This window comes from Styela clava, chromosome 9 (genome assembly GCF_964204865.1).
Source record: "Styela clava chromosome 9, kaStyClav1.hap1.2, whole genome shotgun sequence".
Classification (NCBI taxonomy): Eukaryota; Metazoa; Chordata; class Ascidiacea; order Stolidobranchia; family Styelidae; genus Styela; species Styela clava.
The window spans coordinates 9438693-9465224 of record NC_135258.1 but is presented as its reverse complement, the minus strand read 5'-3'; the positions used below and the strand labels follow the sequence as shown (position 1 = coordinate 9465224).

General features: G+C 32.3%; 2 protein-coding genes across 6 annotated transcripts in view; one reads left to right on the top strand and one right to left on the bottom strand.

Annotated features, from left to right (window-relative positions):
• Window positions 1–21013, top strand: part of LOC120339829 (serine/threonine-protein kinase 10-like) — a 36037-nt gene extending 15024 nt beyond the window's left edge. Inside the window, exons 8-21 of one of the 5 annotated variants that reach the window (XM_039408032.2) lie at window positions 898–1034; window positions 1273–2470; window positions 3566–3667; window positions 5889–6022; window positions 6841–6964; window positions 7542–7681; window positions 9380–9512; window positions 10152–10281; window positions 10524–10648; window positions 11635–11820; window positions 13672–13911; window positions 15399–15863; window positions 16470–16513; window positions 17689–21013. In XM_039408032.2, the coding sequence (XP_039263966.2) occupies window positions 898–1034; window positions 1273–2470; window positions 3566–3667; window positions 5889–6022; window positions 6841–6964; window positions 7542–7681; window positions 9380–9512; window positions 10152–10281; window positions 10524–10648; window positions 11635–11820; window positions 13672–13911; window positions 15399–15863; window positions 16470–16513; window positions 17689–17809 (3279 nt within the window). In that variant the 3' untranslated portion in view covers window positions 17810–21013. The remainder of the gene's footprint in view (window positions 1–897; window positions 1035–1272; window positions 2471–3565; window positions 3668–5888; window positions 6023–6840; window positions 6965–7541; window positions 7682–9379; window positions 9513–10151; window positions 10282–10523; window positions 10649–11634; window positions 11821–13671; window positions 13912–15398; window positions 15864–16469; window positions 16514–17688) is intronic. The other 4 variants (XM_039408031.2, XM_039408036.2, XM_039408033.2 and 1 more) reach the window with 4 other exon arrangements.
• Window positions 21014–21780: 767 nt separating this feature from the next.
• Window positions 21781–26301, bottom strand: LOC120326848 (uncharacterized). The gene is made up of 7 exons (XM_039393205.2): window positions 26142–26301; window positions 25430–25587; window positions 24477–24662; window positions 24190–24316; window positions 23505–23632; window positions 22847–22996; window positions 21781–22361 (listed from the first exon to the last, which is right to left on the bottom strand). The coding sequence occupies exons 1-7, from the start codon at window positions 26223–26225 to the stop codon at window positions 22139–22141; spliced, it is 1056 nt and encodes a 351-aa protein (XP_039249139.2). The 5' UTR covers window positions 26226–26301; the 3' UTR covers window positions 21781–22138.
• Window positions 26302–26532: the final 231 nt, after the last annotated feature.

Sequence of the window (26532 nt, the reverse complement as noted above, 5' to 3'; positions counted from 1 at the left end):
ATACATACACATAACTCTGTGCATTACCAAACAGTTCAGTATACTAATTCTATAGAATTTGATAATTTTATTATCGATATAAAAGTTTTATTGCTTACTGACTTAAAAAGGCTTTGTCGGCATCCGCACATTATAAATTTTAATCATCTTGTGTAAGGGAGGTTCCACCAACTATTGCAGTATTTAATAAACCTATAATGACAGTCGTCGTTGCATGTTTAAAAGCCCAGATTCAATCTTTGGTCATGTTTGAATGTCATTTTAATAAACCACAGTACCGTTATACGTAGTAGATGTTCGTTATTGTGACATATTGTTTGTTTTCTTTTGATCATATCCAAGTACAGAAATGTTATCAAAACATAGTTGCTTTTTAGTTTAAGAGTGTAAGACATATCATGTCAATATGATTCATGATGGTAGGTTAATTTAACTCAAACTTGATTCGTCAGAGTATGATATCTTTAAAATCGAACTTTCACAATATCCTATGTAATCAAGTTTGATTGTATTTAAATATATAATTTGTTAACAAAAAACCATGATATGATGCTATCCTAAATGAGAAAAAAATAATTTCCATAGTATTAATTTTAATCAAAATACTGAATTGTTGAGCTGAAGACCATAATTTTTTTTTGTTTATTTTTTGGGTTTTGAGTTTTGTAGTGATTTTCAGTATATTCCTGCATTTAAAGAATTCGCATTCCTTCATTCCTCCATCACAATGCATAAAAATTTCTCTCTGTTATTTGTTCGAATTTTTAACGGCGATATGCGTACTCGAATCAAGACTTTTGTACACAGTTTGAATAGCGTATATGGGTAATGTGTGTATGAATATACATTACGATAAAACTGAATAACTGAACATTTTCAACGCAATTCTTTTTGCAGAATGGAAGAGACAGTCCGTCAAATATATCAAGCAGATTTTCAACTTATAGTTTGGATCCAGCATCTTCTGAAGAATCTCCGAGCACTCCCACTCTTACATCACCTGATTCAACTATTTCTGAAAAAGCTGATGAAAGGTAGAATTACTGTATGGATCATAATGTGGTATTGTGTAGAATTGCATTGAAGAGGAAATCGTATACTCCCATTTGTTGTTTACATTTTTTCTCCAATTAAATATCTGTTTAGCTTTTCATGTCCAATACTGTAGTATAATTGCTATTAATATAACTTAACATTTACCCGGTAATATTATAATATTATTTAGTATTGTGTATATCATTTTGAATAAAATGGAGCTCTTTTCTTTTTCAGGTCCAAAGTTATTGAAGAAAAAATACTTGGTCCTGCTCCTGTTCAATCCACGATTGAAACCACAAAAAATGTTACAAATAAAGACACACAACCTGCATCAGATCTAGTAAACAAAGAAAACAAAAATAATAAGATTGAAACAGCTGTCCTGTCGTTATCAAAACACGACTCTCGCGCATCCGAATCATCTGACGAGGGTCTCGGATCGAACGTTGAAGACAAAAGCAGCAGCGACTCGTCAGATAAAAACGATGTTGAATCTGTCGCGTCATCCGGTATTGTAGTAAAAGTTGAATCAGAAGACGGCGACCATTTATCCGACGGACCATCACCCGTTCATACTGTATCAAAAGGTTTAGCAGCCGAAGCGGAAGACCGTATCACTGATCTTAAAGAAAATGACCGAGCTGAAGTTAGTACGAGCATGTCGACGACAAACGCAACACCTTTGGTTAATGGCAATGCTTCGACCTCAGTTTCAAAATCAAATTTTACCATTACAACCTTTAATTCCGCTGTTGAGCTTGAAGATAGCAGCACATCAGTAAAGCAACAGATAAAAGAGTTTGAAGCGACAAAATCAATACCCTTTAGATCAGATTATAATAATGTAGTAGAGCAAGATAGTGTAACGACCAATCAGCAAGGAAAGAAAACCCCGCCCCCAGTTAGCCCCAAAAGAGGTACGTCATTCCTTATGAGAAATAAGATTTTAGAAAACGCAGCTAAAGTCGCTAATTCGAATAAAGACAACAAGCCGACCGGTACGGATGAAGATTTAGCAGTCGGTATGCTGGATTTAGTTCTCAATTCGTCTTCTGCCAACGTAAACGACAAAGACCAGTCAGTGGTTTCTAAAGAAGACACAACTGCTGATACTCCTACTGACGATACTCTCACTAGTCCTACTTTAACTCAGGGACCCAGCACTCCTATTGCACCTTTTCCACCATCTCCAATGCTAGTAGAGAAATCCTCTCTTTCGAATAATAATAACAAAGCACATTTGTCTGTTCTGGCACACAGCAGCACAACTAGCGAAAGACTGGACAACCAGTCTGTGCACTCGTCCGATAGCGGCAGTGTGCTGACACTAGACAGCGAACCTTCACTGCTCTCCAGTAGCGCCACGTCAATGGAAAAACCTTCAAGATCGAGTGCGGCGAGCACTGAGAGACGAACTTCAGATGAAGTAGAGGTTGGTATTGAATGGTAGTGGTAGATTGTAGATCACGGTGTGACAGTAATTCGAAAATAACTACTTATGGGTGGAAATGATATACTAAATAGGTTTTACTGAGATTTGAAAGGTGATGGATTCACTTCAAATTGAATTTCAATTTCTTGGTAATGAATGAAATGAGAACAAATGGATGGAAATATGTAATGGCATTAGTTGATTAAATTATCAAATCTTTTGAAATTGTAGACAAATTTCGGCAATTTATTTCCATTATTCTAAATTCAATAATTGGAAGTGGAATATGTTTGAATTTATTTTAGACAAATTGCATTGAGGCAATTTTCCAAGGGCAATTTTTCAAAAGGAAAAAAAGTTTTAATAAAAAAAATTCAATGTTCGAAATTGAAATGATCCTTGAAATTTTTTCCACCACATTTCTTCGTTACAAGAGTTCAATCTCAGTTAAATTCATTTAGTTTGTGTTATAAGAACTGGGAGTGAATGAGATGCAAGTTTGCATGAGCTTTTAGCCCTGATCTTTCCCATCAAATATTTTTATATTTGGTGCTCTGTACTTAAACTATAGCCTACAATGGTAGCATGGCAAGATATACAGGCTATATTTGCCTAAACTGAATTTCAATGTATGCCTTTTCTGCCTATATTACAACCATTTAGAAACTTGAATATGGGTACTTCTTAGCATATTTTCATTGCTTTCGTTAGCGGACTTGCACTAAAGTAGCATTTGTCTTATGATGGGATGCCTGTGTCTAAATTGGCGTTTCAGATTCTATTTGCAATAATTTAAATTTAGTAATTATGTGAATAAAAATGAATTAAAGTAAAATTGGACATAAGCTTGAATAGACTTTGAAAATCGATGTTTTATGAGAAAAGCACAATAATTTTCCACTATAAACTATAAAGGAAATCTTTATTATCATCAAATTCTGTTACAAATCAATCCTTTGGGCATCCCTGTCACTGGCACAGCTTAGAATTTCTGCATGACATATCCTCTTTCTGGCGTCCTACTTCAAAACTTGTTTGTTTGATATTGTGTGATATTTGAAATAGGCAAACTCTATTAAAAAACTACTTATGCAGGTTTATGATGCGGGATTTGCGCTTTATCGTACCCCTTCTCGTCGGAGTTTAACCAACACACTCAAAATCGTATTCGAAGAAGCCCTAAATTATATTCCGAGGGTAATTTTCAAAACTAAAATGTGTCGTATTGTCTGAATCGCATGAGTTGAATCATATTACGTTTTCTCGAACAAATTGTGATGTCATTCAAATTTAACGTCTTGTGATTGTCGCCATTTCATTAAATGTGAATAGTATTCAATTTTGTTATTTTGCTATGGTTGTACATCTTATCAACCAACCTGAAATTCTAATCATACCAAACTGATTTATATAAACAAGCCAATACATAGTATAAATCATGTTAACATTTACCATATACAGCTATTTCCTCTTTCACGAAAATTACGCAAATTTTAATAAAAAAGAGTTGTATTTTATGCCAATGATGGATTTTATAAAAAATCCAATATACATATTTTTGGCAACAACCGCACCATCACAAAAATTTGTTGACTTCCTATAATATTATCGATATAAAGTTCATCTATTTTCCAAATTATCGATATTCTTTGAATTGTAAGCTCACAAGTATTAAATATATCTAGTTTTGCATAACAGGTAGAATCATTAATTGAAAAATATTACTCACTGTGTGAAGTAAAGTGTGTGTAAATTGTGTGAACGTGCTCTTCTCTGAATGGTGTATATGTGTTCTGTTTTGTGGTCTTATGTGATGGCATGTCACTGATAAACTTACTGGAAACTCGCACATCTCAACTGTCTAGAAATCTTCAACTACGAAAGATCTCCTTCTGCTTTGAAACTTCACTTCTCTGGTCATCAATACATCATAGTAAAACAGATTTTATAATAAGATATAGATTGTTAGAGCAAACCATGAGGATCAGTACCCAGATTTACCGTACATAGTAAAATACAAAGCAACAGGTTCAGGTTTTAGAAGAAACATATTTTTTGAAGCTTTGTGATTTAGGCTTATAAGTACGCGAAGTTAATATAAATGAAGGGGTGTTGCAAATTTTTATGTTCATCACTCTGATTCGTCATTATTTTTTATTTTCTAAATTTGGCATGAAATTAAAATGAAAATCAGTCATTTTTTGCGATGAAAAGCTCTCAGATGGTAGAACTCGATTCAGAAACAATCATGGAAAAGGGGACAAATGTTAGGGGACAAAATTTTGCTCTGATCATAGTTTTTGAATTTAAAATCATATGCGATGTTGCATTAAGTTAGTCCAAAACGTATAGAATATTTGTTGGATTTGAAATTGGTGATATTCTGTATAGTGAATAATATGCTTTTGGGAATTTGAAAATTTCTCAGTATAAGCATTTGAAACTCGATGATTTGCATAGGCATAAAATAGACTTCATTTAAATTCTAGCACTGTGGAAAAAATAGGAAATGGATCACAACAATGTTACCTCACTTCAATTTCTAAGAATTCACAATATATTGAAATTTTTTTATTAAAGATAAGTAAACATAAACATAAGTAAAATGAATTTGAAATATATACGAGAGTCCAAATTCAAAAATATTGTTCCAGTATATTATGCTCAGATTTGTAAAATATTAAAATATTCCATTTTGGCTATCAGCTTGCATGTTTTCATTTTCATTCTAATGACATTTTTTGTCAGCTAATCATAATGTCCAAAATTTTCGTTGAAAGTTGTGCAGATGTAGTAGTGGAAGAATAGATGAAAAGAAAAGAATAGTCCATGAAAGTTTCAATCGCTTCATTTTCCCCAATTTTTTTGTTTGTTATGTTGTCTTTTTTTCTGTTCATGTTGCATGATTGGTGCATCGGTTATTGCTGCAATTTTGTATGTCGCAGCCCGTTTGTTTGCATTTTGCTTCGTATGTTTAATTGATTGTTATTTACTTTGGATAATGGGGTGAGTTATCCAAACTTTTTGAATTTGTATTACAATTTTGAGATATAGGCCTATTATAAATTATTGCTAATCAGTGCCTTGCCGGCACAACTTAAAATCAACAAGAAGTTATTTATCATATTGTCAAAATATTAAAATTAATACATCCTTGTTCCCCCTAATATCCTCATTATATTATTCGTTATTTAAAAACCTTTTTTGACACGAAAATGGATAATTCAATGTTAAGAAAATGCTGGAGTCTATGGGAAAGCTCTGAACTTGAGAAAAACAAATAAAAAACAAATATGATTTGACAAGCAAGGTGCTTTTTAATTTAATAAACCTCTGCGACAGAATTAGTTTTAGAATAATTATGAGTTTTCTTATGCAATATCATTATTGGAAATGTAGCTTTTGATTTTTCTACCAGCGGGCAAAACGTCAACGTAAAACGCTTCGCAAAACTCGGAGATTTATGGTCGATGGAGTTCAAATGCAAGTTACAACTACGAAGGAAACAACTGCCGCTGATCTAGAGAATCAACAAGAAAGACGATATTTACGGTAATTATTGGGGTCGTTTTGGATACTAAAAAATTGATAACTAATGGCATGAATTTACAACAAATTCAGGTTTAAATCTTGCAGGGCCCTGTGAAAACATAGGAATGAAATCATTGGATTAAATTTAGACATCAGAAATTTGTGCAGTGGGATAAATTTTCTTGCTCAAGAAAAGTTTCACCTTTATTTACCCTGATCCTGATCAATGATATGAATTTATCTATCATTATACCTTTGTATGGTTGTTCAAAACTAATCAAACACTGTTATATCCCTTATAAAAGTTTGTCATTTCAAGCAGGTAACATCTGATGTAAAATATATAGACTTCAATTAATTTCCGACTTCAAAAAATAAAAAAGGCAAAAGACTATTATTTCCCATTACTAATTTCAATTTGTATGAATTTCACTGATTTCTGAATTTTCATGTTGAACATGATCTAGTTTTAAATATATTTAATAATATCCATATTCAGAAATATGATTTGAGAATATACTTGTAAGTTGTAATAATAAATTATTAGCTTTATCTGTTGCTGTCTTTCATCACATCAAATATTCCTTCAATACTTCTAGGAATATTCCTGCCATGTTAATGATAAGCCTCCAGGCATAATTTTGCGGTTTGTTTTGGTGATGTATTCGACGTTGCGATGCTTCTATTTCTGGTCTGCGATAAGAAATCTTCTTCAGTTTAATGAGAAAAAATGTTAAATTTAACTTCTTTATGTAGTAATTTGAATTGTACTGAATTTTTCGATAAGGCTTATTAAATATTTCTTTTTGTCTTAACAATTTCAATGTTTATTAATCCAGGCGGCAGGAGTTACAAGAGCTTCGTAAACTACAACATGATGAACAAAGACAACTTGCTCAATTGAATCAAAAACTTGCAGCTCAACTTGAACAAATGGTCACTAGATTTGAACAAGACATGGCTGTATGTATCTTCCATGTTTCAAGATTTTTTATAAGTTACTAATATAGAAAGATGCACTCGCTGATATCAGCATCCTGTCAGTAACCATCATTTTAATCCAGAATAAGGTTTTCTGAGATGTTTTAAATTTTCTTACAAATATGTCTGAAATTTTCCAAGTACAAATGCCGCCTTTTCATTTCTGAATCGATAAGATTTGCTCTGAAATAATAAGTTATCTCATTATGCAATAGTGACTGCTTGTTCCTAGCTACTTCACAGTAAATTTGTCAAAACTCCTCAGAAAAACCAATTGTCCGTAGTTTTGTGTTGGAGAGAATATTCATTTGCGCATCTGCGGTACTAACCCAAAAACCGAATTTGCATGCATTTCTGTTGCTTGTAATGCCTTGATTATATGAAATCTATCGTTTATCTGACTATCTTTAGCCCCATTCTATTCTGTCTATTCTGTTTCTGTATTAATAAATTATAAGTATTGGAATTATCTAAAATGAGTTTTAATGAAAGTATACATGTTATAGAATCTGGACATCCAATATACTTGTTTTACAAAAATGACCTTTTTGTTTTCTAGATGTTGAAGAGAAAGTATTCATCAGAAGTTGATACGTTGGAAAAATCTCAGAAACAACAAATCGATAGATTAGAACAATATCAAGATAATGAAAGAAAACAAACTATAACAGATTTGAGAAAAGATCAAGACAAAGAAAGGTAAGATTAATAGATTTGATCCGGGGGACTAACTATGAATCCCTTTTAAAGGGCTTTTGTACTGTTTGATACCTATAATGTAGAAAATGATTCCCAAGTTTTATTCAAGTATTAATGAAAAAAATTATAAATAATGCAAAGAAAAATAAAGAGATTGAAATTTTGATATAACCAAGCGAAGGTATTAAGCAAAACCTATAAAATACTGGCAAAAAATTCTATTGCCGCAGTGATTAAAATTCCAGCTCAGTTCTTGAATTTTTAATTGCCACACATTAAACAAATTACGCACATATTATATTTCAATTCTTACTCTAGCTCATAAAATTTCTATTTCAAAAATTTTATGTTTTCCACACTCCATGTTTGCAAATAATCACCTAATGTATTCAGTAACCGGTGAGTTGTTTTTTATGAAGTCCAACCACTCCCTATGCGTAAATATTATCTGATATCTTTTCTATGGCCATGCTCAGAACATCGGTAATAATCGTAAAACCAGGTCTCTCAGTGTTTCTGAATCGACAATAAAAAATGACTTTTACTTTTGAAGACGCCAAAACTAGACATTGGAATGTAACTAAAGTCAATATGTCTTTACAATTACTATAACATGTATTAGGGATATGAATTGTTTGGTATTCTACAATTTAGTATTGTCAGTTATTTATACTTTAATAACTATATCAACGAGTATTATTTTGTAGTGAAACTATGATATAAACTAGAAAGCAATGCTTGAAAATATGAGCACAAAGATGAACCCAAATCGATATTAAAATGTTCCCATTTGTCATATAAAAGTATTCATGTGAATTTAAATGAAATTTTGGGTGAAATATTGGGTCCCCCATCGAAAAAATTTTTGAAAAAGGGATAAAAGTAATAACATTGTAGCGGCTTTAGCCATCTTCAAAAAGTATTGAAAGTTTGAAATTGATCGGCCCATTAGTTGCGGAGAAAAACAATAAGTACATTTTTTGAAACACATCCAGATTCTAATATTTATCATGTAAGAGAATTCATGTGCTTTTGCATAGCAATAAATTATGATAAATAATAAAATTATGACATATAATAAATAAAAGCATGTTCCAATTAAAAAGCTCATGAAACGGTTTTATTTATATATTGGTGAATTATGTCATCTTATTTAATTGCCCTTACTTCAACAATATATTCAGTATCAATTTGGATTTGATTTATTAGCTGATTATAGGCGAAACAAAACCCAGCATTGTCTTATCTGTGTTGATTTCATATTACAATTGTGATATATGAATATTACATGAATTTGAACGTTGCCAGGATAGAAATTATTAATATAAACTAAGGCAAATATTGAACTTATCTCCAAATTTGGGATAATGAGGGGGATCTGTAACTTCTAATTTGCCAAGTTATACCATAATAACTAATGGGCCTGGGTCTAAAAAGTCGTTCAAGCTACGAAAAATGGCTATGTATTATTAAAATACATTTTTTACATTTGAAAAGGGGGTTCCGACCCTTAACCCCCAACCTACCATCTGGGTACGCCCCTGATCACGATATGGGTTTAGTATTATGGATGAAATCGAACAGCTACCGCTTGGTTGTTTTCCTTGGTGCATTGTTGTACGATGCTAAGAATGAATTTATTGTATTATTGGACAATTTATTATTTTCATTATTATTAATGTAATGTATTTCATATAGGAAACGATACATGGAAAACCTCCGACAAGAACAAAAACAACTGAAAATGGAGCTCGATAGTTTACCTAAACAACAACGTAAAGAATTATCTAAACAGAGAAAAGAAGAACTCGACGCTCATCAAAGATATAAGGTCGGTTTATAAGATTAAAGTTTTGTATTATTTCTGAATTTCAATTTATGATGATCTGTTTATTACTTTGCATCTGATCGTTATAATTAATATGACATTTCCTACTGTATTATGTGTCAGAACTGCATAGTAATATACTGTGTGGGTGGGTTGGTATTATGTGTGGTAGAATGAGTCAAGAATCTCAGTTTCATTGATATTGGATGAACTAAACATTCCCAGTAGACCATTATAAAAGGCTTGGGTGTGTAAATTTTCTATGGTAAAAAATCGTTTTTTTTTGGTGTTAGAACTGAAGTCGGAGATAAAATTTCCTGGAGTCCAGTGTAAAAAATTTATCAACAAAAGAGTTGGGAATTCTTTTCAAATGGCTTTAGTTTTGGTGACTATACATTTGTATGTATTCAATTAACATAAATGCTATGTTTCCAAGATCCTTTGTCCAGTTTTCTGCATCACCAATTTTTGTACCTACAAATAATTTAATGGCTAATTATTTTCATTCCTCACCTGGACTGGTAACTAGCCTAGAAGCCGTGTGGATTGACATAGGATGAAGTGTCACGGCGATTTTCCTATTTCTCCAGAATAAAATGAGAAAATCTCATTTCTTTGATGTGCATAACTTTTTCTTTATAGGAGAAATCGTTCCTTGCTCAACAAGCTGAAACAATGCATATGACGATGCGTAGTCTGCATGAAAAACATAAACGTGATGTTGCTGCGACAGAAAAAGCATTTTTACTCAGCAAACAGGATTTGCTAAGAAGTAGGTTATAATTTGATAATTGTTAATGAATAATTTTTTTTTGTGAAAATAGTCGTTATTTTGATAAAAAAAAAGTATTTTGATAAAAGAGGATTGGTTTGGTATTTTCCAATAAATATCCAATAACACCCCTTTTAATACTTATTTCTGCACCACTAATTTGTAAAAATATAAATAATTCTATCTCATCTTTATTAGTACTGTTGGGATATTCAAATTTTTTTTTTTTTTTTTGTCAAAAGCGCGAGAGGCGGCAATATGGGAATTAGAAGAGCGTCATCTGCATGAACGTCATCAAACAACAAAACAGCAATTGAAAGATCTTTATCATTTACAGAGACATCAACTTGTTCAGAGACACGACAAGGTAATATGTGGTTGCATTGCGAAATATATTTATAAGAAATTCTGACTTTTATTCCAACTGGAATTTAATTTTGCATAATTTGTGCAATATAGAAACAAATTTTGGGAGCTCTCTAGGATGATCTTGAAAAACGGTGACCGTACATTTGAACTCATCTACATTTGAACCCATGCGTATATCCACGGGTTCAATCTATATGCGGGTGCTATAACCCATGTGTTAGGGTTAGTATGGGTTTAACTATCCGTGAAACAACAAAAATTCCATAGGTGCAATAGCATACAGGTGCAGTTGTCATGGGTTCAAATGTATGTGGGTTCAAATGTAATGGAACCTTGAAAAACTGTTGCATATATCCTCGCATATAAGCCGACCCCATAAAAACAGCCCCGAAACGGGAATTATTAAAAAGTTGCATATAAGCCGACCCTAAAAATCGTAACATGCCGTACGCACCTATCACAACAAATGGTTGCAGAAGAAAACTAGTACGATCAGAGTTATGCAAATATAAGTCGAATTTTTAGTCAATCAGAGTTGTGCGTGTATGAGCTGACACCCCTTTTTTATGTGTTTTAAACTTATCAATAAAAATATTTTATCATACAGTAGATGATTGTCTTGTTGTATTTGAATTTTCATGACAGCTATGATTAAACGATTTTTTATGTATCATTCTTACTCAGAACAAGGCCTCGTATCAGCTACTGATACATGAGTACCATATATCCTTGCATATAAGCCAAGTTAAAAACTTAAAAAAGAAGTTGCCAAATAAGGGGTCGGCAATAGGCACAACTCTGGTCACACTCTTTATAAATTCATCGTTTTAGGATGCCGGTTTATATTCGAGGATATATGGTAGTTACAATTTTTTCGAGGACAGAAATTGTTCCGATTCAGCACTGCCTACCAAATTTTACACCCCTGGGTGAAGTGGTGGTTTTATTGTCTATGTTCAGTAATCATTTAACACTTCATTTCAGGAACAAGATCAAATGCTTCGTTACAATAAACGACTCGAGGAAGAACTCGTAACGAAACATAGACAAGAGAAACTGAGACTTCCGAAAATACAGAGAAGTGAAGGAAAAACTCGAATGAATATGTTCAAGAAGAGCTTACGATTAAGTACGCAAGCTGTCGAGAATGAAAAAGAAAAGATTAGAAATGTAAGCAATATTATTTGGTTGATGACTTTTTCACAGAATATTAATAAAATGCTAGGTTTTGATGTTATGCCGAGGATTTTTCGAATGTAAATGTTGTTGTTTTTGTTTCGTTAAAATTTTTAAACACCTATGATTCATAATTCTAATTTCTTGACTGCTGTTGTTTTTATAAAAAAAATTCTTTTCAGTGCAATTAATATTGTAAATGGGTTTAAATTTTTCGTATTTGAAGATGATTGAAGCCACAAATAGACTTTTACTTTTTTTTTTATTTCAAATTGTCTCAGAGTTCTGTGAATCTTGATATCTGACCCAAAGTTTTGGTGTACATTTTTATCTATGGGAACACCTTTTATGAAACATGGGAATGATTTATTCTGGTACGCTTGTCACACTTCTATTTAAAGTATTCTAAATATTCATAGACTTGAATGTACTGGCTATTTGATTTCCAAACAAAATGTAGAATTTGTCTCTAACATCGCATAATATGGAAGAATATAAAACATTCCATTTTTCTGTAACTCATTTTAAGTTATCAAAGTGTCGATTTCTTTTTATCAAGTCATCCTTTTTGTTCAGGTCATACGTGGGGTACGTGTATATCACATATTTTGATTCAATGTTATATTAGTTTAACACAAGAGGTATTATATATTGGTGAACAGAATTTACATGAAATTCTGTCAGAAATGATGTAAAAATTTCACTTAGGTATCATTTAATGGTGAACAGAATCTACATGAAATTCTGTCAGAAATTGTGTAAAAATTTTAATACAATTTTTACGATATAGCAATTGTCTGTATACTAAAGATATTCGAACTACTCTAAGTCTCACGTAAATTGACATTCACTGAAACGTAACATTCTGCCATGATTTGATGTGATTTCAATAATTGTTGTCATTTTTGTGACAATCTCAGAGACTTGTCTTCTTTATTTCCGAGCAAATTTTTGTAACTAAAAGTTAAATTTTAATATTGTAAATTTTAATCCCTTAAAAAGCAAAATATATTAATTTGAGGAAGCGGCTTAATCCTATGGCGAATGGCGAGTCACTAGTCCATGTCGGTCGGGTATTGGATCAGTTAGCCAGTTATTTGTTTCAGATGCGCGGACTTGATGGTGGAGGAATCTTTCAACCGCTTTGGCATACTGGCATTACCTATTTTAAAATAATCTAACATTCTTTATCTATATTTTCACATATTTGATTTTGAACAAACTAATGCTAATACTATTTCATTCGTTATTTGGACGACTATCCTCTACTAATTCGCTGCATTCTTATCTCTTTTAGTCTTTTAAATAATCCTTCAAAACTTCGTGATTAAATCTCTTCATTATAAATTTCAATATTTCAACGTATCATTTTGGTAACTGTGTATTGCCTTACAATTTCGATACTAATTTGAATTTGAAGCTTTTTGTATATTTGAACCTTCAAAGAGTATTTTTCAGTTTCACCTGGTAAATGATGTCGTCGCCACTAGGCAGGCATACACTCGAATTATTTTATAAAATTTTTGTGGGGTCAACGGTCTGGGGAAAATTAAAATAATTTTGAATTGAATTTAAGCATTTTAAAAATTGAATGGAGAAGTTGATTTTTACAAAAAATTGCTTTCAGAAATGAAGGAATTAAATATCTTCATTGTTTGAAATGACATAAATAAGTAATTGGTACCCTATGCTCTTCCTAAAGTAGACACATACGACCTTATACTATTTCTGCTGAACAGTTATTTTTAATTCTGTTAATTTATTATCTGGTCACACTGTTTTATCAAAAAGCCTAATTTTCTCTCAATTTGTGGAATATTAATATTTTTTTCTCAATTTTGTCAGTTCTCTGTAAACGAGACCAAACGTCAAAAACAAGAGAAATTGAAAATGGCACTCAAGCAAGAACAACAGTTAAAAGAATTGGAAGCTCAGTGCGATAATAACACAACAGAATTACGCAGTCTGCAGAATGAAAAACGTAAACTTCTTGTTGAGCATGAATCAGAAAAATTGAAAGCACTCGACGGAAATTTCTCCATGGAACTCCAAACATGGAAAGATCAACTTCGGCCACGAAAGAAGGTTTGTTATGTTAGATTCGTAAGTTTTATCATTATTAAGTTAAATATGGCCAAATGTGAGTGTTTAGAATTGGTCTGCAAAAAGGATGATTCAATCATTGCAATTTTGTATCAATATGACGTGATGATCACTTTATAAGATTTCGATGCTTTATCCAATGTTCACATATGGCCATACATAATTGTGATGAAATTACTTGTGTGTGTTCGTATAAAAGTGATACTCGTGGTGGATTGTGAATTTTATTTTGTTGTATTGTATGGTGTTTGTGAAAAGGTGTCGTATGTGACTATATAATACAGTAGCATTTGTATAACATAACTTTCTTTTCTTATTTTCTCTATCTAGCGTAATTAATGCTTCAAGAATAATAACATCTATCTCAAAATATTAAAAAATATTTTCAGCTGATGACACATTAACCATTTATCATATATAGTTAAAGGAATGTTTGATCTTCTAGTTCAGTGTTTCTCAACATATGGGTCACGACCCAAAAGTGGGTCGCTCGAGAATCTTATTGGGTCTCCTGTATTTTGCACAAAAATATTTTTAGTAAATTTTTTTGTTTATTTTATATTTGGTGATGAAAGAATTACTTAATCATAATTTTGTATGTGAGAAATATCACTGTGTGAAAACTTGGCAGCATCTATTTTGCTCAAGTGAACCCCGCCACGATTTCAAAAATTTGCATCTTACTGACAAGCAATAAATTTCATGTAAAAATAACTGTAAATTACATTTTTAATAATGCTGTTTGTTCCTTCGTTTTTCTTCCATTGAGCGAAATCAGTTAGTCTTTGCGTTTAAATGACTTTAGCCATCCAATGCTGGTTGTAAACAAAATCTATCTCCAGTGGGTTCAAAGCAACATCTCCAATCAAGGCACGCCAGTTTCATAATTTTAGAAATGTCATGTTTACCCAGGCATTTCTCTTCTTCCTAAAAGTTAGATTGTGTGATTTTTTTTCACATTGTCCTGAAGTTCATTGGTAGTTTCGTTATGAATAAACGTGGTTTTTTGAAATATTGAAATATTATCAGAAAAGTAAACGGCTTTTGAAACAAACTCATTCTTTTTTGAATTTTCATCAATGTTAGTTTGCTGAAAATACTGATGTAGACAGAATATTTGTGCATTGTAGTTGCTAACTTTTTGATACTAGAAACTACAATATATATTACAGTGTATAATTTGGTAAAGTAGATTCAGGGTGACCCCCCAAAAAAACGGAACCCATCCAATATATTTCAAATAGACTGGGTTCCGTTTATTGGGATCACCGTATAGATTTATACTGATAAGAATAACTGCTATCTTATATATGCTAAAAGTTATAAAAAATTAAGACAGCCCATAACAACAGTACTACTATATTATGTTCATAATACATAATTTGAATAATATAAAGTGAAATTGACCATTCTAAAAAAATGTGACCCGCTTCAAAAAATTAAAACAAAAATGTTTTCTGAAACAAAAGCATCTGGAGAGCCAGTTGGAGACGGAAGGCCAAAAAATTGAGGAAGAAAACCGACACAGGAAAGCATGGAGATATCAGAAAATAGAAAAGGAAGAGGGAGTCGTTCCACCTGCTCCTGGAGCTGATTCCCCCTCTATTAAAAAACGCACGAGTACAACTCGACGCCGTGCGATCGTATCTTCTTCTTCGTCTACCACAGACGCCGATGCGACAAGTTTAGATAGTCAAAGATCTGGGTCAAATATTTCAAATGACGACGTCATTTCTATCAGTAGTGCAAAAGAAGATAGTCCCGCTAACGTATCCGCAAATACTCTGTCTCCGGAACCAACGTCACCTACTCGATCTAGTAGCGGGTCGTCATTGAAGCTACTGTCTCCGACAAAGGGCAAAGGTCACAGTCGTTCTCCTTCAGAGGCTTCTTCCCACAGCACAACGTCTTCAACTACAGGAGAGAATAATCAGGTCCGCACCATATAATCATAGCATGATATCAGTAGTTTTTTTATTTTCGAGTAATTCTCCATAATGATAAAAATATTTTAATTTTCCATGATTTTATTCTAAGCGATATTTTGTTTAAATGAATTTGCTAAGAATGAATGAGCAATGCTTAATCCAAGCTGCTATAAAAATCTGGCAATTCACTGTTATGCCGCTTATATTTGTTTTAAATAAAGATAGCAGCATAAAAAAATATAGTTTTGTTATGATTAAAATCTTATTTGATAATTCAAAATAAATAGCAAAACAGAAATGTTGCTTTTCAATAAATTCATTCATAAATTCAACTTAGTAATTTGCCATTGTAAAATAATTCCACTTTAAAAAAGATTATTTGAGATTTTCAGCTCGGAATGATCTGTAAATGTAAAGACTTGCCATATTCACATTATTTTTAAAGGAAAGAGGCTCCTTATTATATTATTTTATTTTTATTCAATTTCACAGAATCTACATAATTAATTTAACTTTTCTTGAATTTTAAGTTTTGATCATGTGCCATTGCGATGATCAATGTATCTTTTTTGTTATACACTATTTCTATCAAAAAATATTCTATTAATTTAGCATGTGATCCCAAGGAAAGAAAAATCACACCATCGGCTCAAATGGTATTGAGTTATTTCTGTTTGACTGCCTGATTTATTTTGTTACATTCACCCAGCATGCTCGGACTTGTTTTTGCATGTAATGCAATTTTTATCATACAGATTTCACAAAATATAAAAAAAAAATTTTTTGTAACCAAGTTAATTTGCGATATTAACACTTTTTTCCTTTTTTTATCAGGATAATAAAGTATGTTCTAACTGGCAATTAAAAAAATATTTTTTTCTATTTTCAACTATGTAAGACTCTCGAAAAATGTTTTTTATATGAATCATGCTTTGCATATTTAACTATGCAGATGGTCATCAATTTCGTGGCTGTTTTGCATTAGATTTGCTTGCAATAATAATGGAAAGACCGTGAGACATTTCTCATTTTGTATTGTTATAATATGAGATTCTTTTTCTATATCGATATTTGTTTAAAGTAAGTTTACATCTTACTCAGAAACAAAGGAAACTCACTCAAAGATATTTAATTGGACAGAATTTAATTGGGATCGAAGTACTGAATTGTCTGATAATTTGATCCAATAGGTTTACCGTTAAGAATAGTTAGTTATAAGTAAAAAATTTCCGCTTCGAGTTTTTGTAATAATTTACAGTATATTAATATGAATCTTCCAAGTTTTCTGCACTGTATGTTCCATGCACTAGTTTGAATGATTGTATGTCGATTTATTTTGTTTTTAAACAAGACATGAATTTGCATGGTAATTTGCATCCTTTTTTGTTGATTGTTATCCTACTGTAAATGGAAGTTTCACATCATAAGGGCTCCTTAACAATTTAAATAAAAAAGTACTTGATAGAGTATGACTCAGTCACAAATGCTTACTCATATATAAATTAAAAATTTCTTCGCAAAATTGGGATTATGCATGATTCCAGAGAGTAAGTTGAATTGCATTTCAATGTAATATATTACAGAAGTTCTGAATTTTTGCGTAACAGATTTCATACTTTTCAGCATCGGTTGGAGTTACCGGGTATTAGGGACAGATAAAAATCTTTTATACTTTACTTCTGTACCATTCTTGATTGAAAGTATTCTTTTCCTTATTTTACAATCATTCTTGATGGCATGATTTTTTATTTTGAGGCGAGCATGATATAATCAGAGTTAATTAATGAAATCGTGATAAGATCATCACTGGTTATTTTCACAATATATCTAGGTACTGGAGGAGGAGTTCGGGCACCAATTGGCCAATCAAGAAAGAGTCTACAATATCACACCAGCCCCTACAGCAGTCGTCAGCACGCATGAACCGGTCTTCGATGCCACCAATAACATAAGAGAGTCATCACCGGGACCACAGCAACCTACCATACCTGAAGAAACATTACCTGAAAGACATACTATACCTAGAGTAACAAAACTATACAAACTATAACGTAATTGAAAGTATTCGTAATTCAATTTGATATTAAATAATACCTCCATATTGTTTGCATACTTGCGTATATGCAAGGACATTAGCGAGGTTTGTGGGAGTACTTTGGAAAATGAAAGATTCAAATTAATTTTTTTTGTACGTTGTCGTCAAGACAAACTCTCATTAATTAGAGACCTACTCATTCATTCTCCTCAACCATTTTGGGTATATTTGATTTAATTCAAAACTCCACATTACTAATACTGTATTTCAAAATATCATAAAAGTGAAGAAATAAATTATCTTAGTACTTATCTGTTTACATTACACTTGAATTGGTATTACCTTTCTATAAAAAGTAAGTATCTTGAAGGAAGAAAAAAATGTTCCACTGTTTCATGGTGGTGTAGCAATCATGCATGCCACACTCTGCAGCGGTGCTCTATGAACAGAGATCATGTACAATCGTTTTTCTGAACATGAATAATGCCTAAAATGCATATATAACTATTTTTACTTCTTAAGCAAGGAGATGTTCTTTAATGTTGAAATATTTCCTGATGTTGACTATGACCATGTATGCTCATTCTATATTCATATACTCAGCTATATACAGAGTCATGTACATATCATTGTTAAATGCATGGCTAATTATATTCTTTTACCTGTCGGCTTCCACATTTGTTTTCAATTATTTGAAAATTTCTCATGCCCAACTTTATTAGTTTCATTCATATCGCCCAATTCTGAAAGATTTTTTTTTGTTAGAAAATTGAAATGAATTGCATCTTTCAAGTGAGGCTTGATCTTTGATATTATTTCATTCTTGTTCATTCAACTGACTCGTCATTAATATTTCCAGTTGGACTGATAATCAGATTGTACTTTGCTTGATGTTGGTCGTCCAGCTGTAACAGAGCATTGCTGGTGATTTTGTTTTGTTTTTCAAAGTAACAAATTTCCACAATTTTTTGTCACTTTTTTTAATACATGTTATACGCTACACGATTGTGAAGAACAAACTTTATTTCAATTTTCAAATTTGCTCATTTAGAATTGAATTTTTCTGTTAGATGCTTTACAAAAATGAGACTCACAATTTTAGACAGCCAAAGAAATTTTTTTTCCGCAAACATAATTCTATAATTTTTTATTTCTATGGGATTTGAGTTTTGAAATTAAAATAAATGTTACAGCATAATTGATAAACAAATAATTCTTGATTTAGTTACCTGTATTCGTATTGATCCTAAAATGAAATTGAATTCTGTAATAATCGGTCATTATAATGATGCATAACTGTTCGGAAAAATTTGCATAGAAAAACTACCAGATTATAAATTTACAATTATTAATTCCTACTCTCAAGCTTTTTTATAACGAAAGAATTTTCAAATATATGTTTATCAAATTATTACTCGAGTGTCAGTTTAATATATTGTAACCACGTTTCATATCTTATTTATATTAGTTCATCACGGTCAATGAATCTGCAATTGTTCTTATTTACTAATTTCCTCAACCAGAATAAAGTAATGTGTATAAAACCAAATTTTGTTTTTGGCTCTTCTTACTCTTCAGTGTTTGTTTTTGTAAACAATCCATATCTGATTGTTTTCAACTTTCTTCGACCATTTTTTGTTGGTTTTCAATGATTTTTACTTAAAATGTGGTGAATTACGCATAAAGTTTGTTATAGAATTAGATGTATTACTCATATACTTATTTTTTAATAGCATTGTAATTGAAACTAGGGCACTCCCAGATTTTTACTTAGATTAATGGCACTCCAGAAGTATGTGTACCAATATAGAAGTAACTAATTTTGTTCGCCTACTTTTACATCAAGTTGTATAAAGGGACTGAAGCCTATGGACAGGGGGTATATTCACTTGGCTAACACAAACAGTCCCGAACTCGTAATAAAACTAAAATAGGGAAAATCAGAATAAAATCATGACCTGACCTGGTACACATACTTCGGGAGTGCCGAAACTAGTAGTAAACAAAATATCACAGAGATGAACCCCAGCTATCGCCTCTGGTTGTAATCCCATAACTCGCTCTTTTTCATCCTTGTTTTTTATCTCATTATTTTCACTTCTTCTGTACTTTTTTTTTTTGTGCAATTCTTCTCTCAAAAGTATAACCTGCTGCTGCCTTTAGAATATTATTGCTCTGCATGTTCTCTTCTATCAATTAGGATCAAATGATGATACGGTATTTAATATATATATTAATGAAAGACAGCATTATTTAGTATTGATGCCTTTTGATTTAAATTATACTTTTTGTATTGAAAAATAAAATGTTTTCTCCTGTGACCCTATTTTGGCCAATGAATTGGTTTGTTTTTCTGTATTCCCAATTTCTTTGATTTTTTAGATTTGTAGATTCAATTCAGCAGTTCAGCATTCAATTCTGACTGTTTTTTTGTTTTTTTCAATTTTGTCTATTCAATTAAGCATGGTATTTCATTCTTTGCTTTTCCTGTATTAGCAATTTAATTTGAATTTTCTGTTTTTTACTCTAGTATTGGCGGCATGGATTTTTCGGCATTTGAAATTTTTAATCAATAAAATTCCATTTCAATTGGTTCAGTATGTTCAGCATTTCAGTGGAATATTAACCAATTGGAACTGAATTTTACCCCTTTTTCCTTGGCTGAAAATAGAATGAATTTAATTTGTAAATTCGTTTTTCTCAAAGCTTTCTCACTATCGCTTTCTTGTTTTGCGTTATCATCATGTGCTAAGGCTATACAATTTCTTTTTATCAATGTTTTACTTGTGCGTTTGCGTTCAAATATTCCAAGAAAATAATTCAATTTAATAACTGTTGTTGAATATGAATTTTCATTAGCCGTGACTCTAAAAAATGCTTTGTGCTTCATGAAGAGTTTAAAATAGCATGTCAGTGAAATATATTTAGATGACTTAGGTCGGACGTGGGCTTAAGATATAATGACTTTTTGCTTGTTGGATATACTTCCATTACACCCATCATGTTGAATGCTACTGTGTAGTATTGTACTTATTGTAAAAAATATCGAATTGAAATCTTGTTGAATTTTTTGTTCTAGTTCATTATTTAAAGATATTAATTAAAGAAAAACGTAAAATTTTGTCTCGGGATGTTGTTATACCTGAAGAGATCACCATTTGTGATTGTTAGCTCACAAGTAGGAAGAAGGTAAATTTGTAATTGTATAACTCTCGTTCTGGTACATTATCGTGCAACTACGCAAACTTAGAGCTTAGCTTAAATGTCATTTCTAAAACCAGGACTCTAAAAATCGGCATACATATATTTTTTTGTGGATGGGAAAATGCGGCGCAACTCCGATATACCAATATTTATTACCCCTCCGAAACTTCTGACAAATTTTGCAATTCTCTGCTGAAATTTTCGCCTTCGTGCACTGAGACGCGGGTGGTCACGGTACAGGTGAGCTTTGAGATGCCAGTCCTACTTCGATTTTAGTAGGTTGGCTATTGCATTCTTTTGTAGGTACAATTAGGACATCTTTTTGTATGTGCGTTCTTTCATTTTACTTGCGCTGCTACGTTTTCTACGTGCTTGAATTATGGTCCTTGTTCATACGAATAGACAGAAATTTATTACTATCGAGTAGGAAAAGATTAATTGTTAGCATATGCAGTGTGACCCTGTTCGGTATATGTGAATCCCTGGCAACGTAAGTGAAAATTACGACGTGTCGGATTTTCCAACTTTGCTAATACACAAGGTATGAATTGGTAGGCCTATCTACCATGAAAGGCCAGCCCATATCTAGTCGATTCTATCGAGTTTTGGTTCCTCGCATTCATGGTACTGTTAGTACTTCTTCAACAACAACTAACTTAGATATTCCATTTATCACAAAAACTATAATTTCAAAGTCCCGTTTAATATAGTGAGTACAAAAGGTTACAAAACCAATGCAATTTAAAATTTTGCTGGCAATACATATTCGAAGTCCGCCAACACTTCTTACTCCACAAAAATAACTTTCACACAGAGGTATTTTATATTGTCACTAGTGCAGACTTGAGTGCATTCATAATAACTACAATCCGTCAAAATATTCCCTAGACTAATTTAATAATACTTGTATAATTTGTGAAAAGCGTGTAGGATTTTTGCAAAGATTTACAATAAATATTTCAATGTAATCCGGCATATCAAGTGTGTAGCAATAATCGGTATTTCGACTAATTATTGACTAAATAATTCAAAACAAAAATGACTATAATTCATCTCTGTCCTGCTTTTTCTTTTTAAGTTTCCCTTTTTTAGCTCTTTTTTTATCCTTAGTCGTTTTGAAGCTTTCTGTCCCTCTCTCAGACATTTTTTCTATTATGCCACAATCGTCTCCCTTTCCTTCGCAGAGACAACCTATCTGCTTATTAACTACGTCGATGCATGATTTCTTATAATTGAACGGGATCCTAGAATCGTCCTTGCATTTTCTGAAATAAGTAAAAACGTTAGTGATTTTATAAGTACGCGAAAATTTTACTCTGAAGCTTGATTCGCATTTTTTTTTTTTGAAGAGTTAGAGACTAATCCCCGAACCAATTTCACACATTTCAATTGCACAATATATAGGATATTTAGCCGTTCGGTACATCAAATCTTATCCTATAAAAGTATATGACTATATGGTAATGTGCACGCAATGAACAATGTTCAGGTTTTCATCCGAGGTGTGTGACCTTTGAACCTGCGATGCTAACATAGTCATAATGCATTATTCTTTGAAAATATTCGACTAATATATATTCAATGGAAGATAAATCACCATTACGTTTGTTTCTTTGAATGTGAATCATTCTGCCCGTTTACCAGAATGTAACTTTAGCTGACTTGGTTTGCTTATCGTCAATGAACAGAATTTTTTTCGATATATATCGTTACTCCCAGTAAAAAAGGACAAAATGGATAGCAAACTTACTTGCAAAAACAATAAACTCGACATTGCTCGTCAATTGTATTCTCGCGACAGTTAACTTTATCTGGATCGCATTCAGGACAATCAATTGGAGGTTTAGGCAGTAACCTTTCACACGTTTCTTGTACGTTGTCGTGTGCATCAGCGCATATACTATAAGAAAAATAACATTTCAGGTTGGAAAGACAAATAGAATATGGCAAATGTGTCAAGAATACAGCTATCATTGTTTTACAAACTTTGTGGTCTTTGACTCACGTTATGCTGAAAAACTATCTGTCTCGGTTTATTTGCAAATGTAGCATCCCAGTTCAGAAAAAATAGAGAAGAGATTATTAGGATGGGAGAGGAAAGTCGATAATACGACATGGTCATATCACGAACCACGGCCTCCCGTCTGGTTTTCAGCCCATATGGAGGATTACTAGGCTAGTTGGTTGTTTCCAGATGCATGGACTTGGTGGTGGAGGAAGCCGTTTGAAATGTGTTTCGGTAATATAGGATTTTATCATACTCAGAAGAATGTGCATTTTTCAAAACGTGAGCCCCAATCGTTTACTCTACGTCGTCTTCTCCTTGTACCCCTTTTTGCTATCAACATATACTTGTATGTGTATGTGTGGTGTTTCTTTGTATTATATATCACGTTGTTGGTACATACCTGCATTGGCATTTCATCCGACATTTCATAGCTTTGGACTCTACTGGATCTAAAATGAGATCTATTTCATCTGAAAAATTAAAACTATCGTCTTTTTCTTCTTCCCTTTTCTTTCTCACTTGCCGAATCTATCAAGATCAAGCAATGAACATCACGAGTGCGTAACATTATCAAAAACAAATTATTTTCTTTCGTTCCGATACCAAAAAATTAAATCCCAAGATTTATGATGTCGGCAGATGACCATGGTCAATGCCATTGTGAATAGAAACAAGTATTTAAACATTTTCTTATACCATGTTTTACCGGAGTGTTGGACGTTTTAACGTGTTTTTAATACAAGTTATTACCGAATATACTTGCTTTATAGTTTATGCAACTTTTTTCAAAATTATTTATGACGTCATCATGACTTTTAATAAAATCGAATATAACGTCACAATAAATCTTTTCCGTTGGATAAATTATAAACGTACAAAAATATGGCACCGTATTAGTATCGTAAAATTTCAAGTTTTTAGTGACCCCCTCAACGAAAACCGGCGTACGCTACTGTTGATTATCATATTAAAATTCATAAATAAAGTTTTCCCCCAGTTTTTTCGTCATCGTAAGCAGCAGATAATCATATTTCCATGGCTGTTTAATCTCATCTACTATACTATACGAATAAAATTTTCAATACCTTATTCAAGTTCTTTATAACTCCAGGTCCGGGACATTTTATGGTTTCACATTTGCAATGTGAATCAGGTGCCTCCGTTTCCAAACATATTCTAAGATTTTCAGGAGGTAATGTGGCTTTACAATTTCTGTATGAAATACCATAAACTATGTAAGTCTATGCAGTTCATCTGTTTATATATATATATGTATTATGTTGCCTACCATTATGGAATTCTAGGATATTTTTAAACCTTACTTATGCATATTTTAACAGAGAACAAAATAATATGGTCTATGAATACTCACTTGCAGTAGCAAGGAATGGCACATTCAGAATCTGGGTCGTCTTTGTTTTTGAGTATTTTATCAAGTTTTTCCGGGTTTTTTTTGTGTTTTTTACAATCAATTTTTTCCTTGCATTCGCAATTTGCTGGACGTGGAAATCTTGTTGCACATCGCGGATCGTCTTTTTCAAGTACTGATTTGCATTTACTGTGCAAACGAAATAAGTTTATGCAAACAGATATTCAAATAATTCAATTTGAAACTGTAATGGCGGAAATATTAACATTACCATCCTAAAAAAATTTAGCACACATTCACAGTAACCATAGTTTTACCACAATTAAACGAATTATGTGTAACTCCCCCAAAAAAATACTAATAATACTTTTTATAAGTCACTAATAACTGATATCTATCACCCCTAAATTTAGAAACACCTCCTCACCCCCTAAAATGAGTAGCTGGGTAACATACCGTGCTTGTAAGATTTTTTAGTGATACACTAATGTGATTGTCAGTTGTTATTATTTAATCTATAATAAACAACCCAATGAGAGCCGTTTCCAGTAACCTTCCGTTCCGATCTATATTTTAATTAGTCCAAGAATAAAATTATTATCAACAAATATTAGAGTATTGAACAAAAGAGCTGAAGACTATATAAATACAGTTAACCTGACTATAAATATAGGGACCTCCTGATTCCTGAAGTATGCGCGCCAAGATGGCGCACAACCTGAACTCAGGTTGTGTACCAGGTTAGGGTTCAGGTTATGCGACATCTTGGTGCGCATACTTCAGGAGTACCAAATATAGATATATTTAGTAAAACGTTATGTAGAATAAATATGTAATCTTTCATTGTACATTTACATATCGCAGTATATCAAAACCCATGTTCGTTTATTTACCATTGTGGACTGAACAATCTTGTCAAGGATATAGTGACTAAACATCATGCCAATTCAACTTACTTGCAGAAGCAAAACGATTTGCACCTTGCTTTATCGTACACAATACATGTATTTTCATTGCACATGCTTTCACCGCATTCGTAGTTTGCACTCGAGCTGAGCCGAACACAACTACTTTTATCTTTTGCACAGCATTTGCACATACAATACGCCGTTTTCTGTATACAACAAAGTTCAGTAATGCATTAGTTGGAGATTTCTACAGCATTTAAGCAATGGTCTCGGTTTCTGATCCTATCCAGATTCTTTTAAATATAGAATAGTTATTCAGAATCGTTCCTTCTTCCAATCAAATAAGTGCAAAATCTTTTAAAGTGACTACTGATTAAATGGAGGTAAATGGCTGGATGCATCTTAAAAATATTCACCACAATAGAGCGCACCGTAATACCATGGAACTAAGTCCCCTTTCCTTTCATTTACCTCGCTGATTTTCACCTGATCAAATTACAAGGAATGGGAATGTACGTTTTTCATTTCTATTTTTCATATTGTTATATATATAGATATATATGTAAATCTTGGGAGGAAATATTACTCTGTAAATTGTATATATATATATACACAGAGTAATATTTCCTCCCAAGATTTACATCGAATTTGTTGTTTTGATATTGGAAGGATTATAGAAAACAAAGCAAAAAGGGTTTTTCTTATTCCAGAAATCCTTAGTTACTTGAGGAACTAAGGGATATTGATGAATTGCACTTACCAGAATGGCATCGCTCGACATATCTTGGGCCAACACCACTCCTGATGAACAGAGGAACATGAGTATTCCGATTGGTTGCCACATCTTTCTCAAGACCTCCTAGATACTAACTCGATTTACCTTATACTAACTTCTCGTGAATATATTTTCACGTGGCGTTCAGTCGCCGCTTCCCCTGCGTAAATATATGTTTCAAAAATAGCCGCAGGCATGTCGGAGTTTGGCGTCGATTTCGAAAGTTTAAATTTAGGGGAAAAAAGTCGACGTGGCCCTCAAGTCTTACACCAAAAACAAAGGAACATCATCGGTTATCTTACCTAAATAATTACTATTATTTAGCAAGCATATCCATAATAGAAACTCCTAAATTCACTATCTTCACCGTGACAGT